At 44.7% G+C, this 17,231-nt stretch overlaps 1 protein-coding gene across 1 annotated transcript in view; it reads right to left on the minus strand.

Annotated features, from left to right (window-relative positions):
* cers6 (ceramide synthase 6) overlaps nt 1-17,231 on the minus strand; it is a 284,277-nt gene that overhangs the window by 79,214 nt on the left and 187,832 nt on the right. Inside the window, exon 6 of the mRNA XM_069935319.1 lies at nt 3,172-3,264. Coding sequence (XP_069791420.1) covers nt 3,172-3,264 — 93 coding nt within the window. The remainder of the gene's footprint in view (nt 1-3,171; nt 3,265-17,231) is intronic.

A 17,231-nucleotide genomic window follows, 5' to 3' on the forward strand; every position in this document is an offset into this window, starting at 1 on the left:
AGCTTATATGAAGAACAACTAACAAACCAATTTATGAGGAAAACATCAAGAAAATGTCACTACATAATTATGAGCAGTTATAAGGTACAATTTTGTAATTTTTCTAAAATGCCTTTAAATAATGGTTTTACTATATTAGACACCCTAAATGCTTTACAATTTTAAAGATATGATAGTCGTTTCAATTCATTTCAGAATCTGTGCAGCATTACCTTTTTCATCCTTGAGAAGTTTGTGGCATTCTGGAAATTGTGGATCCAGGATTAGGGTTCAGCAACAATGAAGGGCCAGCGATATCAGATTCATAAAGCACGATCTCCCAAGTATAAAGCCATGCTGACAACTGATAATCACTCGCTGCCTGCCCAAATTCTGAAAGATCCTGCCCCACAGATTCCCTTCCACAATTTCTCCCCTATTTTTCAACAAAATCTGAGAACGTACTTGGTCAGTCCCTGGGAAATTTCTCCACTTATAGCAGACAGAGGCTGCCAACACCTCCTCCCCGCTACTTCGTACATGATGTAGGACAGGACAACTTGTTTGCTTCACTTTCATAGCTTTCACAACAAAAAAACTGATGAGAAATGTTCATGTAAAATCTCATCCATCCCCTATGGCTCCACATAAAGATGGCCATGTTACTCTTTAATGGGATCAAACCTACCTTTTATCACTTTTTTTACTCTTAATATAAAAGTAGAATCTTCTTTTGTCCTGCCTGCAAAATCACTCTGTGACTGCATTATGCAAGCAATTATCCTCTTCCTGAGATTCAGCTGAACTTCCTGACAATGCACTGATGACAGGGCACCACTCACTTCTCACGGCTGAGAGAAAGGAGTCATCATACACTCTCTTAAACCCAGCAAATTTAGGAATTACTATGATGTCATTGTGGACGCAACACACACCTTCCTGGAATAGTGCACTGGCATGGAAATGGACCACAAACCTGATTCTGATTAATTTTATTCCCTAAAACTCGGCCTGACTGGCAGAAATAATGGCAGCAAATTTATGTTTTAGTTTTGAAGTGAACATTTTATAACAAACTGTTCCAGAGAAATTTTAGGAGGGCTATTTTTTTTAAAAGTTGGTCAGAGTGGATTGCTAGCAAAGCTTTACTGGAAAATAAGAATATGCTAAAAGAATTAGGATTTATACAGATGTAGAACAATTTCTGAATAATTTCTCTCATTAACAATAATCATGAATATTAAATAAAATAAATAATATGAATTAAAGCTGAATTCAGCGTCCAACAGCATGAAAATGCTGATTCAGTTAACATGTGACACAGTAACTGTTACATTATCAAATGGGGGTGGTGTTTTAGATTTATACCAGTTGCAGGAATTATTCTATGAAGATAGTGGATTTAATTAGACAATCAGTTTGTTTGCTGCCTGATCAAGCAAAGTTTCTTTGAAATTCTGAACCACCAAGCCAATAGACTTCTGAAAATTAAAATGTTAGGGATGTGGAATTAGTTAACATATTTATCTGGTGTTTGTAAGGATCATTCAAGCTTGTCCTTATGACAAGCGAATTTATTGAGAACTTGATAACGCTGCTAAAAGATTTTTAAAATGAGTATGATTAAGTAGCAGAAAGTCCTGCCACTTCTATATTTATTCAGTATGTTAATAATGTCGATAACTTCATAAGAATCATGTAGTCTTGATAATTGCATGGCAAACGTGAAATGCAATGCAACTGAATATATTAAATGTGATAGAAAGTCTATCAATGATTAACGTCTGAAATTGTAAAATGTTTTCTTACTGTTACCAGGTGAGCAACATTTACAAATACACTGCGTAACCAGCACATCTCAATTGATCTCCTGTCATTTTTATATATTAATAATTTCTGGAGGAACAATGCTATTTATGCTCAACACATTTTTCTCAACAGTTTGTCAAGTAGTGGATGTACATTCATCAGTGATGGATAAAGTGTTGCTGATCTGAAATGTTCATTTATTTTTCATTCTCCATAGATGTTGCCTGACCAGCTGAGTAATTCCTGCAATTCTCTTTTTATTAGCTGAAATGATAGTTGCTTTCAAAATTCTCTAACAATCCAGTTGTGCATAATCAGTAAAATGGAGACTTTTTTTCTGATTTAGTTATGAATGGCTTAAAATTTTAAAATCTTGCTTTAAAAACTAAGGCATTGATATCTTATGTAATCAATTGATGCCACAATCAATTGCTAAATGCATGCCTTTACAAAGCAAACAAATATTGAAAAGGTTTGCTGGACAATAATAGCCCAAGCCAAATTAAGCACAATCCAGTAACATTAATCGATAATATTCAGAGTTTACTAAGGAACCATTCATTCTTCATTTTCTTACAATCATTATTCTGACCTCATCGACAATGGCTAGTTTCTGCTGGAACCACAAAGTTGCCTTCACATAGCAGGCTACAATTGGGGCTCAGATTGAGCTGGTTATATTGAGAATATATATATTTTTAAAAATTTAGACATACAGCGCGATAACAGGAGCCTGTGCTGTCCAAATATCCCCATTAACCTAAAACCCCTGTTTGTTTTGAAGGGGTGGGAGGAAACTGGAACATCCAGAGGAAACCCACACAGACACAGGGAGAGTGCACAAGCTCCTCAGGGACAGCACAGGGTTGGTGCTGTTGTAATAGCATTGCGCTAACCACAACTTTGCACCCACCAGATGGAAGTGGGTTTACCCTCTGTGCTAGTTGTGTTAGTAACAATGAGAATTAAATCAACTGAATTCTGTTGAGAGGCCTTGTCAGATATCATCATCAGTAAGGAACTCAATTTTCATGTATATTTGACCATGAACTAAACTGCAAGAATTGTTCCAGATTGTTCTTCAAACCCATTCATTGAGAGCGACAAGTGAAGTTTTAATTCTATAACAATGGAACATTTCTACTTCATCAGTTTAATGATTAAATGTTCCAACATTAAGAAAATGTTGACCACGACAGAGTAAAAGCATAGAAAGATCATTTAAAAGTACCATTAGAGAGTGGATAAATGAAAATATGGCTTCTTTTCATTGTTATTTATTGGATTTTCTTATCAGTAGTACAAAGAATGCTTCATATGCATCATGGATTCTTGCATTGATGAGGAATCATCTCAAACTATTATCATATGTAATCTTCTTACCTTCCTTTTGATATCAGTGAACTGAAAGAACATTAAAGACCAGCAGAATGCCAGCTCCATGATGTAATAATAGTGAAGCTCAGAGGGAAGAGGCTGTTTAAAAAGAGAAGAGCAATAAACATATTTTTTTTCTAGTATCTATACAGTCTGGTACAGAGCAATAAAAATTGGGACATCTGCATTGTTCTACAGTTAGCTGCCGACATCCTCCCTCGGTAAGCACTGGCAAATTGAGGGTTCCTTTGCAAACAAGAATGTCCAAAAATTGGCAGACAATCCTGCTGGATTCCTCCCTTAGGAAGGACCATTCATTTAAAAAGCAATTTTCCAGCTGCTAGGGACAATAGGTAAAGCCAAGATAAATTACTACTTTGTAAATTACTTGGAATTGCACTGTTCTTAGTTACAGTAAAAAAAAACCCTGGCACCTAGCACCCAATGGGATTGGTTAATGCAGGTAAGTGAGTTTTCTTACAATGCCTAATACACCAGCATGAAGAATAAACAGCTTAAGAGACAAGATAGTGCAAAATGTAAAGTGATGTGAGAGGGGAGGGGAAGGGGAGGGAGAGAGAGGGAGAGAGGAGTGGGTGGGAGTGACTGTATTTCTATAAATGAAGGTTGGCTTGGGTAACGATATTCTGCAGTAGTCATGAAGGTAGAGTGATGGGGTTGGTTGGAAATGCACACACAATTAGCAGTGCTGTGTCATTTAAAGGTGGAACACTTCTAAATTACATTCTGGCAATTTCTGAGAACTGAAGTTTAAATTCATTCTGTGCATTTGACATACATTGTTGAAATTACACCCTGCAGTTGCCATTTTATCTGTTATAGCTAATTGAAATCCAAGTTAATTCAGGGCCTGATTTGCACGTTTCCCTGGTGTGACCTTACCCACCCTCTTTCTGCTCCCAGCTGATTGTGAAAGGCAGGTGTAAATGTCAGAGATAGTCCCCAAGGACTTGGATGCATTGTAGATGAAATTTAATGAGTTCACTAAAGCTAGTAGAGTAATACTCCTAACCTCCACTTGGCTCTACATGTAAGTACATTCATTACAGCCCTCTTTTCTCTAATTCCCATCCTTCTTATTGGATTAATGAAGCACATAAAACTCCCCTTCCTTCTGCTATTGGTTTCACCTATAATTAATATACAAAAAAATGAAAATTGATATAATTCAGAGTTCTTAAACTGGGTTTTGTGGTATGCGGTCCTAACAAGTTTAAAATATTGTAAAAACACAACACTGGGGAAACTCAGCTAGAGAAAATCAGCTGGGAAAAGTCAGCTGGGGAAACTCAGCTGGGGAAACTCAGCTGGGGAAACTCAGTTGGAGAAACTCAGCTGGGGAAACTCAGCTGGGGAAACTCAGCTGGGGAAACTCAGCTGGGGAAACTCAGCTGGGGAAACTCAGCTGGGGAAACTCAGCTGGGGAAACTCAGCTGGGGAAACTCAGCTGGGGAAACTCAGCTGGGGAAACTCAGGTGGGGAAACTCAGCTGATAAAGATACATAACGAATATCTTGGGCTTGAGCCTTTCATCAAGGTAAGACTTTGATGTAAGATGCACAATTAATTAACCAAAAAAATGAAGTACTGGAACTGAAGGTTTTTATTAGCTACAGATGGACAGCATCTCTTGAGTTGCTCACTCACACTGAGCCAGTCTCGAACTGGGGGCAGGGTTCTGGCATGACAGCCTTTATGGGGGATAAAGGGGAGAAGTCACGAGCCGGCCAGTGAGAGTAGGGTCGAACATATGAGGTCAAGGTATTTAATACACAAAGTGCTTTCACCACATTATATAAAGGATATTGTTTGACCAGATGAGCTTCTCCAGCTTTCTGTGTTTACTTCGACCACGATATTGCGGACTTTTGTGTTTTATTTAAATTTAAAATTTTGTCTCTTGGAATTGGAGGGTGAAAAATTCTGTTTACTTCTTCAAAACCAAATATGGTAGCTTTGCTTGGATAAAATATTTTTAAAATATGTTTTAATCATACGGAGAAATGAATATTTCAGCAATATTTTACGTCAAATTTCAGAAAAAAAATTGAAAATGAATGTTGTTTGGATATTTATATTTAACTTGGATGATTTTTCTAAATGTATTGGTTTTGTTGCCTTTTTTTTCATCATTATTACCTTGAGTATGTTGAGTAGTAAAACATACTGAGGATGGAATATGTTCTACTTAAACAGATTAAGTGCTTATAATTATCATCTGTTAAATATGCATTAAACCCTGAATCAAAGAAGATCCCACCTCTAATCATTTTCACTAACCGGAACTGTACCCATGTAAAATTATTAGTTTTCATCTTTGTCATATGTACTTACTGGGACACAGTCTTTGAATTTTAAAGGCCTTTTGTAAAATGAGGTAATATCTTGTTTCACACTGTGTAATTACATTTTGTTTCAAGAATGGCAGTTGGATATTGTAATGGCTGATTGAATCTGTTTCAATGTCAATGTGACATGGATTACAATTACTATATGGATTTTATAATCACAATGTTGCACCATTCATTAAGTACTCATAATGGCAGCCTTTCATGCTCCACTTTCCAAATATTAGTATCTTATCAATGATTTGCTTCAGGTCGCAAATCTCAATGCTCCAAAATGTAGCAAAGGTATATAACCAATGTTTCGGGCCTGAGCCTTTGTCAAGGCATGAGAAGAAAGCAGGCAGGTGCCTGAATGAAATGGTGGGGGAGAGGCATGCGGAGGTGCTCAGGCTACCAGCCAAGAAGCATAGGTGGATATGGTTTGACGGCAGTAGAGGAAAAAAACTGGGAAGTTATAGGGGGATAGGATAGCTTTCTGAATGGGGAGGGGTTGAGAAAGAGGGAGGGAGAGAGAGAGAGAGAGAGAGAGAGAGAGAGAGAGAGAGAGAGAGAGAGAGACACCAGAGAAGTCAAGGTTAATGGTCAGGCTACCAGCCAAGAAGCATAGGTGGATATGGTTTGACAGCAGTAGAGGAAAAAACTGGGAAGTTGTAGGGGGATGAGATAGCTTTCTGAATGGGGAGGGGTTGAGAAAGAGGGAGGGTGAGAGAGAGAGAGAGAGTGAGAGAGAGAGAGAGAGAGAGAGAGAGAGAGAGAGAGAGAGAGAGAGAGAGAGAGACCAGAGAAGTCAAGATTAATGCCATCTGGCTGGAGAGCGCCCAGACAGAATATTAGGTGTGGTTTCTCCAATTTGTGGGTGGCCTCAGTTTGGCAGTGCATGAGGTCATGGACAGAAGGTGCACCTCTGCTCTGTCCACTGCAATTGCGGGGATCTTCCATGGCCAACCAGTTCAATTCAGCACCAGGCTCCCACACCAACATTTCTGTCCTGTGGACCTGTACTCCTCCACCTGACCCTTTACCCAGCATTTCAATCAGGCCTGCTTTTTGCCCAATCCTTGATGAAGGACTCAAGCCTGAATTGTCGGTTACACATCTTTGCTACACAAGGAATGGTGCGTGACCTGTTGAGTAACCTGTTGAGTTACTCCAGCACTTTTGTGTAACAACAATCACAGTGTCCACAGACTTTCTTGTTTAACTCCTCTGATAAGTGACATTTTTGTCTCGGAAGAAATTCTGACTGTCTATTTATTAATGCCTCTCATAATTTTATAAACTTTTATCTGTGAAACGCACTATCAGTGTCTCCAAAGACTGAGTGAGGAACGATAGGCTTTAATACACTTTAGATTTCAGCTGGCCCAACTCCATGTGCCCGAATGAATTGAAAGGGGCAGGAAGGTCGGTTTTTATGGCCAGGTCACAGGGGGAGGGGTTACAGGGGTCGAGTCATCAGTGGGTGGGCCAGCCACAGGACCACACAGAACAGTATATACACATCATCACATTCACCCCCCTCTTTAAAAACTAAATCCAGTCCTAAAGGTTCAGCTGGTCAGGTGGCTTCCTCTGCCACTGTGACCTGCGCAACTCCACTGGTGTTGCCAGTTTGCTCTGTTACTGGTCGGGTATCTTGTGGTTGGGGGGGGAGGGGCAGTTGTGGTGGTCAGCTCGGCTGGGCAAGGGTCCCGGGCATGTGGTGTGGGTACCTGATAGGCATTGCTGGTCTACACCAAGTCTCTGTAGGCAACGATGTGTGTGCATGTGGTGGCCGGGGCTGGGGGTAGGTGGGTGTCTCCAGCGCGCACCAGGTTCCGGACAGGGACTGTATCCTCGTGGCCATTGGGGTACTGGACATAAGTGTATTGTGGGTTAGCATGCAGGAGCTGCACCTCTTCCACCAACAGGTCAGTCTTATGGCCCCTCGCATGTTTCCTCAGCAGGACGGGTCCCAGAGATGAGAGCCAGGATGGCAGAGTGGTTCCAGTCGCCAATCTCCTGGGGAAGGAAAACATGCGTTCATGTGGGGTCATATTTGTAGCAGTGCATAGGAGAAATTGGATGGCATGGTGTGCCTCTGGCAGGACTTCCTGCCAATGAGACACCACCAGACCTTTTGACTTAAGGGCAAGGAGGATTGCCTTCCAAATGGTGGCATTTTCTCACTCCACCTGGCTGTTCCCCCCTGGGGTTTAGCTTGTGGTCCTACTCGTGGCTATGCCTCTAGCCAACAGGTATTGCCACAGGTTGTCGCTCATGAACGAGGATCCTCGATCACTATGGATTTAGTTCGGGTACCCGAAGAGGGTGAATATGCTGTTGAGTGCCCTGATAACTGTGGGAGAGGTCACGTCAAGTCAGGGATGGCAAACAGGAATCTGGAGAACTCATCTATGATGTAAAGGAAATAGATATTACTATTGGTCAAGGGCAGGGGTCTCTTGAAATCGACACTCAGCCATTTGAAGGGATGCATGGCTTTGATGAAGTGTGCCTTGTGGCGCCTGAAGAACTGTGATTTACATTCCGCTCAGACTCCAGGGTGGTAGAGGTCATTGTGGAGGGACTGGAGGCGGTCTAGAAACGCACTGGCGCACGTCCCTCGGGGGATTATTGAGTTTGCCTGGCTGGTACAGGATATCATATTTATAGGTGGAGAGTTTGATTCTCCACCTCAGGATTTTATCATTTTTGATTTTATCCTGCAGTTTTGTGTCAGCAGGGTAAATCTTTTCCCGGCCAGGTAGTGATGCCAGTGGTGCATGACCTCAATGATCACCTGTACCTCCTTCTTGACTGAGGAGTGTCGTGTCTCAGGGTCGTGGAGGGTGCAGGAAAAAAATGCTACTGACCTGCCCACACGGTTGAGAGTGGCAGCCAGTGCGAAGTCGGAGGCATCACTCTTCACCTAGAATCAGATGGAATCGTCCACGTCATGCATCATGGCTTTAGCGATGTCTCCTTTGATTTGGTTGAATGCTGCCCGGGCTTCTTCTGTGGACCTTACTAAGGGATAGGCTTTATCGCATAATTGTGCACACAATGGACATAGTAAGAAAAGAACCCCAGGCACCATTTCACCACCTTGAGGTTGTGTGGTATTGGGAGCTCCATAAGGGGACACATGCGGTCGGGATTGGGGTCAGGTCAATGACACCATGCGCCATGACGCATCCAAGAAGGGCCAGGCAAGTGGTCCTAAACACTTCTCCTTGTTATAAGTCAGATTAAGGGACTTGGCTGTGCTGAAAAATTTTGCCAGGTTTGCGTCGTGGTCCTGCTGGCCATGGCCACAGATGGTGACAAGGTAGGGGAACGTCACTGTCAGTTTATGCCTGTCTACCATCCGATCCATCTCCCTTTGGAATCTCACCCTTTTGTTGACTCTGAAGGGCACCCTGCTGTCTGCTTCGAAGGCAGTGTATTTGCTGTCCCCTGGGCGAAGGGGGAGCTGGTGGTACACCGACTTCAAGTCATTCGTGGAGTACACATTGTACTGGGCTATTTTATTGACCATATCGGCTATCCGGGGGAGGGGGTAAGCATTTAGTTGAATGAAGTGGTTGACCATCTGGCTGTAATCGATCACTATACGGGGTTTGTTCCTGCCGCTGACCACCATGACTTGGGTTCTCCACTGGCTCGAACTGAGAGCTATGAACCCCTCTTCCAGGAGTCTCGGTACCTTGGACTTTATAAATGTCTGATCCTCGGTGCTATAGCGCCTGCTTTTTGTAGCGATGAGCCTGCAGTCCGGGGTTAGCTTCTCAAATAATTTCGGAGGGGTTATGCGGAGGGTGGAGAGGCCGCAGGTGGAGGCCAGCTGCTGGGGGAGGGGCTGTGAGTCAGGGGTTGTGTACCATTATGTGTGGTTGTGGCCCTCCAAACGCCATCGTCACGCTCATAAACTGGCTCCAGAAGTCAAAGCACAGGAGTATCGGTGCACAAGCAAATGAAAGTTATAATAACATTCATGACACCGTTAACGATGCTGCACAGAACCACCGGATCACCCCGGATTGGTCCTTCGCGGCCATAGAGATGGTGCAGCTCGTGGGTCTGACAGAGAGAGAGAGAGAGAGAGAGAGAGAGAGAGAGAGAGAGAGAGAGAGAGAGAGAGAGAGAAAGAGTTTCTGGGCAGTGTCCGGGTGAATAAAGCTCTCTGTGCTCCTACTGTCAAATGGGCAGTTCATTCTTTTCCCATTTACCTTGATCTCCATCATCAAGTGAACAATCGAATGAGGGCTGCCCTGGTTCAGAGTCACGGAGGGCCAGGATTGGGTCGTCATCGTCACTGTCAGAGGGGAGGCCCGACCGGTAAGATGGTGGCCTCCAGGTTGACCATACTGTTGCATGAGTGGAAGAAGGAGGAAGTGATGTCATCCAGGCAGCAGAAGGCAGAGGTGACAACATCCAGGAGGGCAGAGGAGATGCTAGGTAAGATGGCGACTCCCGAATTGTGCACATGGTTGAGCTGTTGGGGCCAGACGTGACATCAACACCACGCTACTCGTTCAGGAGCGATTGGACTTACAGACATGCTGATAATGTCCCTTCTTCCCGCATCCCGAACAGATCGCCTCCGTAGCCAGGCAGAGTCATCGGGGGTGCTTCTGCTGGCCGCAGAAGTAGCACCTTGGGTGTCTGATTGCGGTGACGGCAGTGGTGGGGTCATGGCCTGCTCTCGCTGAGGCTGTCTGTGATGCCGGATCCCAACATGGCAGTGTCTGCGGTCCACATGTGGAGGCCCCGTTTTTACCGGCAATCTCGTCGGCGTTGTGTTGGTCTGAATCAAGGGTCCTGGCAAGCTGGAAGGCTCTCTTTAGGGGCAGCTTGTCCTCCTTGAGCAGTCGCTGACGAATGTAGTCAGACCTCACTCCAGCCACACAGGCATCTCGCACCAGCTCCTCCACACACTAGGCTATGGGGACGGGGGCTGTAACAGTGCCCCAACAGTCTCTCCCAGGTCGTACAGCACTCGGAGGAACTCATCCATGGACTCACTGGATTTCTGTCTCCTAGAGGCCAGCTGGTATCATGAATACACTTCGTTCACCCAGGGTTGGTAGAGATTGCGGAGTTCAGCAATTCAGCAGTAGGTCGTGCAGTTTCAGAATTAGGTTGAAGGTTCCTTTTTTTGTCATATACACAAATTATGTTTACTTTGTTTGCCTATAAAAGCACACAAAGAGTCCCCTTGTGTCTGGCGCCCCCACCAGGAAGAGAAAGAGAAGCAAAAGAGAGTTCCTTCAGACTCATGAAATGTTTGTGGATCCTGCCATCACCACTGATACCATCGCCACCTGCTCTCTCAACCATCGAAGCTTTATAGCTTTTGCCTGTTCCACACATTGACCACAAGAAAGCTATCCAAGACCAAACCTATTCTTTCTTTTGCATCTTAAGGGGCATGAAGACTCTGTGAGAGGGCATCAATTATCCTGGTACCCGAGAAGAGTAGTGTGAGCTGCCTCAATGACTACCTCCCAAAGCACTAACTTCTACTGCAATGAAATGCTTTGAGAGGCTGGTCATGGCCAGAATTAACATGTACCTAAACAAAGATCTGGACCAACTGCAATTCACCTATTGTCACAATCACTCCATAGCAGATGTAATATCTCGAGCTCTCTACTCAACTCTGGATTACCTCGAAAACACCAATTCATACATATGGCTGCTCTTCATTGACTACAGCTCAGCCTTCAATGTTATTGTTGCTTCAGTGCTGGTCAAGAAGCTACAGACTCTTGGCCTCTATACCCCACCCTGCAAATAGATCCTTGACTTTCTCACTGGAAGACCACAGTCAGTATGAATTGGAAACAATGTCTCCGCCTCACTGATTATCAACACACGCGCACCCGAAGGATGCGTGTTTAGCCCACTGCCCTACTCGTTATACACCCATGGCTGTATGGCCAGGCATAATTTCAATGCCATCTATAAGTTTCCCAATGACACAATTGTCGGCAGAATCACAAATGGCAATGAGGAAGGGTAAAGGAGGGAGGTAGATCAGCTCATTGAATGGTGTATCTAGCACTCAACATCAGCAAAACCAAGGAGATGACTGTGAACTTCAGGAGGAAGCCAGGGGAACAGGCCTGGTGGACTCTGATGAGAAGAACTCAGGATAGAGTGGGCCACCGAGTATACCTGGCGATAAGGTCCACAGGGAGTGGGGCCCTCTGGAGAGGTGGAGAGAGGGTACCGGCTCCCGGGAGATCCTGGATGGGCTAGGGGTGCCTAGGATGAGAGAACTGGGCCCCGGCTGGTGCCAGGACCCTGGTTGAGACGGTGTCCTCACATCCATTGTGGTACCTGACGTTGGTATAATTTGGGGTGGAATGAAGGAGGTGCACCTGCTCAACCAGGGTTTAGATTTGTGGGTCCTCACATGCTTACTGAGGAGTACTGGTCCCAGAGACATCAGCCACGCTGGTAGGGAGATGTCAGTCACAAATTTCTTAGGAAAGGAGAAAAAGCGATTGTGAGGGGTCTGATTGGTAGCCGTGTACAATAGCAACTGTATGGCGTGGAGTGCCTTGAGGGAAGGTCTCTTGCCAATAGTTGATGGACCAGCCTTTCAACCTCAGGACCAGGAGGACTGACTTCCAGATTACCACATTTTCACGCTCTACCTGCCCTGGGGTTGAAGCCAGTCATGCGAGTAGCCGTGATGCCTCACACCACCAGGTACTGGTGCAGCTCTTCACTCATGAAGCTGGGCCCCTAGTCGCTGTGGATAAATGCTGGGTATCTGAACATGGTGAAGATCTGCGCCAGTGCCTTGATATCAGAGGCGGTGGAGGTGTCAGGGCAAAGAATGGTAAAGGGGAAACAGGAGTATTCGTCAATGACTGAGAGGAATTAGACATTCTTATTTGAGGAAGGAAGTGGTCCCCTGAAGTCGACGCTGAGTCGCTCAAAGGGCTAAGAGGCCTTCACTACGTGGTCCTGTAGTGGGCAGAAGCAACGCAGTTTGCACTCTGCACAGACCCTGCAGGACTCAGACATTGACCAGACTTCTTGGACGATAAAGGGGAGGGTCCGGGACTTTATAAAGTGGTACATGCATGTAATGCCTGGATGGCAGAGGGTGTCATCCAGTGCCCAAAGCAGTTCAGACAGCACACAAGCACAGGTCTGGGTCAGGGCATTGGGGGAGTCATTGAGCTTCTCCAGCCTATACTGGATGTCCTAGGTGAAAGTGGCCAGCTCAATTCTCCAGCACAAGATCTTGCCATTTTTGATGTTGCCTCTGTGGGTGGTGCTAAACATGAATTACACTGCACGCTAATCTGTGAGAAGGGTGAACCTCTTGTCTGCCAGGTAGTGGCGCCAGTGGCGGACTACTTCCAAATTTCGCCTGGGCCTCCTTTTCAATGACTGAGTGTCCGAGTTCTGAACCGTAGAGGGTCCTGGAGAAAAAGGCCACAGGTCGCCCCACTTGGTTGAAGGGGAAGCGAGGGCAACCAGTGTTTAGATACACAAGCATCACACTTCACCTGGAATGGGGTGGTTTCATCCACGGCATGCATCATGGCATTGGCAATGTCCTGACTGATGCAGGTGAAAGCCATTTGCGCTTCAGTGGGGAGGGGAAATGTGATGGCTTGGGTCAGTGGGTGGACTTTGTCTGAGAAGCGGTATCTCACTGGGAGTAGTAAGAGAAGAGCCCTAGGCACCTGCGGAGGGCCTTGAGTATGTAGGGGATGGGGAGTTCCATTAGGGAGCACGTGCGTTCAGGGTTGGGAATGATGACACCATGTTTCACGATGCACCCCAGGTGGGTGGTGGTGAACACACACTTATCCCTGTTGTAAATGAGGTTCAGTGTCTCTGCCATCTGAGAAATCTCTCCAGTTTGGCATCGTGGTCCTGCTGGCTTTGGCCACAGATGGTGACATTGTTCAGGTATGGGAAAGTCACTCTTAGATTGTGCTGGTCTAGCATGCAGTCCATCTCCCATTGAAACACAGAGACTCCATTTGTAACCCCAAATGAAACCAATTGAGACCTGGCGGAACTGGTAGAGGTACCCATCTGCCTCAAAGGCAATCTAAGTTTATCCTGGGTATGGATGGGGAGCTCATGGTAGGTGACTTCAACGAGTTGGGGTGGTTGGTTGCTTATTTGAATAATTCTGACGCAAAGTCCACAGACTGTACAACAGGCTTTAATTAGCTTAGAATTGTACACAACAGACTCAGTATCTTGCTGGCTCTACTTGTCTGACTGTCCCTGAAGGGGCCGACTCGAGTCTTTTATAAGCTAAGTGATTGACAGCCGGCAGGTGGGGACAACCTACCAGGTTGCATCCAGTAGGTACAGTGGTTTCCCCCTGCAGTAGGCTGGTAGGAGTGCGGCCAGTGTAGTGGCTGTATCACCATGTGGGTAGAGTGAAAAGTGCTCACTGTTTAAATTTAGCTGATGAGCCACACTTGGATGTTGTCATTCCCTCGTATATTGTAGTGTATCCACGACATTGTTAATAATGTGATGAATATGTTCATTTAAGTGAGCAGTGAGTTCACTTCGCCATGCCATATTTTGCTAAGGTCATGAAGTTTCATGCAGCAATATTCAATGGTGCAGGGATTTATACTCCAGCCACATGTAACTGAGACCTTGTGAAAGTAGCCCTGATTGGTCTACAGTCACTCCCACAGACCCTCCTGGCATGTATCCCAATTATTTGGACTTCAATAGCCCACTTGGAGAATTATGGAACTTTATATCTCTTTCCTGAAACCTCTCAGCCTTCCATTACAGTCATAGTTCATGTTGTTCAAATGTATAATTTAAAGCTGATGTTCTTCAGGGATTAAATTTAATTGACCTTGGCCCCATCATTATGTAGGTCATCTCTTTGGCTTGGCTTCGCGGATGAAGATTTATGGAGGGGTAATGTCCACGTCAGCTGCAGGCTCGTTTGTGGCTGACAAGTCCGATGCGGGACAGGCAGACTTGGTTGCAGCGGTTGCAAGGGAAAATTGGTTGGTTGGGGTTGGGTGTTGGGTTTTTCCTCCTTTGTTTTTTGTCAGTGAGGTGGGCTCTGCGGTCTTCTTCAAAGGAGGTTGCTGCCCGCCGAACTGTGAGGCGCCAAGATGCACGGTTTGAGGGGATATCAGCCCACTGGCGGTGGTCAATGTGGCAGGCACCAAGAGATTTCTTTAGGCAGTCCTTGTACCTCTTCTTTGGTGCACCTCTGTCACGGTAGCCAGTGGAGAACTCGCCATATAACACGATCTTGGGAAGGTGATGGTCCTCCATTCTGGAGATGTGACCTACCCAGCGCAGTTGGATCTTCAGCAGCGTGGATTCGATGCTGTCGGTCTCTGCCATCTCGAGTGCTTCGATGTTAGGGATAAAGTCGCTCCAATGAATGTTGAGGATGGAGCGGAGACAACGCTGGTGGAAGCGTTCTAGGAGCCGTAGGCGATGCCGGTAGAGGACCCATGATTCAGAGCCGAACAGGAGTGTGGGTATGACAACGGCTCTGTATACACTAATCTTTGTGAGGTTTTTCAGTTGGTTGTTTTTCCAGACTCTTTTGTGTAGTCTTCCAAAGGCACTATTTGCCTTGGCGAGTCTGTTGTCTATCTCGTTGTCGATCCTTGCATCTGATGAAATGGTGCAGCCGAGATAAGTAAACTGGTTGACCGTTTTGAGTTTTGTGTGCCCGATGGAGATGTGGGGGGAGGGGGTGCTGGTAGTCATGGTGGGGAGCTGGCTGATGGAGGACCTCAGTTTTCTTCAGGCCGACTTCCAGGCCAAACATTTTGGCAGTTCCCGCAAAACAGGATGTCAAGCGCTGAAGAGCTGGCTCTGAATGGGCAACTAAAGCGGCATCGTCTGCAAAGAGTATAAAGACCCCAATGCTATTTTAAACTGGATTTTAACCAATTTCCTGATTTTTATTCTGGACCTGGTTGAACTACTTCTGCAGAAAGAATTTCCATTTTGCTGAGCTCAATACATGGCAATACACCAATTTCCCTCCACGCAGTTATTCAATACATGTTGTTGCAAATGAGTTTTAATGCTTGGCCCTTGATACTGAAACCTAATCCTTTATTGCCCATTAACACTAATGAAATGAGCTTCAGTTATCTAATCACAATGGGAACAAACACATTTATAGTAAGAGGTTTTTCTATAATGTTCTCAGATACACTATTTCAATTATGGAATTATGACATTGTGGCCACTGGTGAAACCTAGATGCAGGAGGGGAAGGACGAGCAGCTCAAAGTTCCAGGGGTTCCAATGTTTTAGGTGTGATGGAATGAGAGAGATGAAAGGGAGAGGAGTAACATTGGTCGTCAGGGACAATATCATAGCTGTGCTCAATCAGGACAGACTAGAAGGCACATCAGGTGAGGCTATATTATATACCACTGTAGAAATCTGTAGAGCGATAGCCTACAGCTGCAGGAAACATGAAGTCGTGATAGTAGGTGATTAACTTTCCACATATTGACTGAGACTCCCATAGCGTAAAAGGGATGGATGGCTTAGAGATTTTAAAATGTGTTCAGGAATGTTTTTTTAAATAAATATGTTGAGGTACCAAATGGAGAGAGTGCAATACTGGATCTCCTATGAAGGAATGAGACAGGACAGGTATGTGGAAGGGAACACTTTGGGTCCAATGACCATAATACCATTTGTTTCAAGATAATTATGGATCCGGATAGGTCTAAATTGGAGAAAGGCCAATTTTGATGAAATAAGAAATGATCTAGAAAGCATGGATTGGGACAGGTTGTTTTCCAGCAACGATGAGCTCAAAAAAGTGGAAGGCCTTCAAAGGTGAAATTTGAGAGTTTTTATGTTCTTGTCAGCATTAAAGGCAAGGTTAACAGGCTTAAAGAATCTTTGTTTTCAAGGGATGTTGGGATTTGATTAAGAAGAGAGAGGTAAAGCAGGTATCAGCAACTAGGATCTGTACTATCACAATAGGTGAACTTGAGGCCTATAAAAATTGAAGAAAAATCTTGAGAGAAATCAGGATGGCTAAAAAAGAAGACGAGCTAGAAGAAGACATGGTTTCTCTTGCAGATAAGGTGAAGGAAAATCTTAAGGACTTCCATGGTTTTATTAAAAGCAAAAGGATGTAAGGGACAATATTGGTCCACTTGAAGACCAGAGTGGTCAGCCATTTATGGAGCCAGGAGAGATGGAGAGATGTTGTGGGTTTTTTTTTGCCACATTATTTACTTAGGAAATTGGTTAAGAGTCAATAGAAGTGAGGCAAAAAAGCAGGGAAGTTATGGAACCTATACAGATTAAAGAGGAGGTGCTTCCTATCTTAAAGCAAATAAAGGTGGATAAGTCTCCAGGGCCTGACAAGGTATTCCCTCTGTCCTTGATGGAGGCTAGAGCAGAAGTTCCAGGGGCCCTGGCAAATATATTTAAAATGTCCTTCGCCACAGATGAGGTGCCAGAGGACTGGAGGGTAGCTCATATTGCTCCATTGTTTAAAAAAGCTCCAAAATCAACCCAGGAAATTATAGGCCAGTGAGCCTGATATCAGTAGTAGGTAAGGTATTGGACGGCATTCTAAGAGATTGGTTTAGTAAGGAACTGATTAGGGATATTTAACATGACCTTGTGCGTGGTAGGTTGTCTTAAACCAATCTTAGAGAGTTTTCAAGGAGACTACCTGGAAATTTGATGAAGGGA

Source organism: Narcine bancroftii, chromosome 4 (genome assembly GCF_036971445.1).
Source record: "Narcine bancroftii isolate sNarBan1 chromosome 4, sNarBan1.hap1, whole genome shotgun sequence".
Classification (NCBI taxonomy): Eukaryota; Metazoa; Chordata; class Chondrichthyes; order Torpediniformes; family Narcinidae; genus Narcine; species Narcine bancroftii.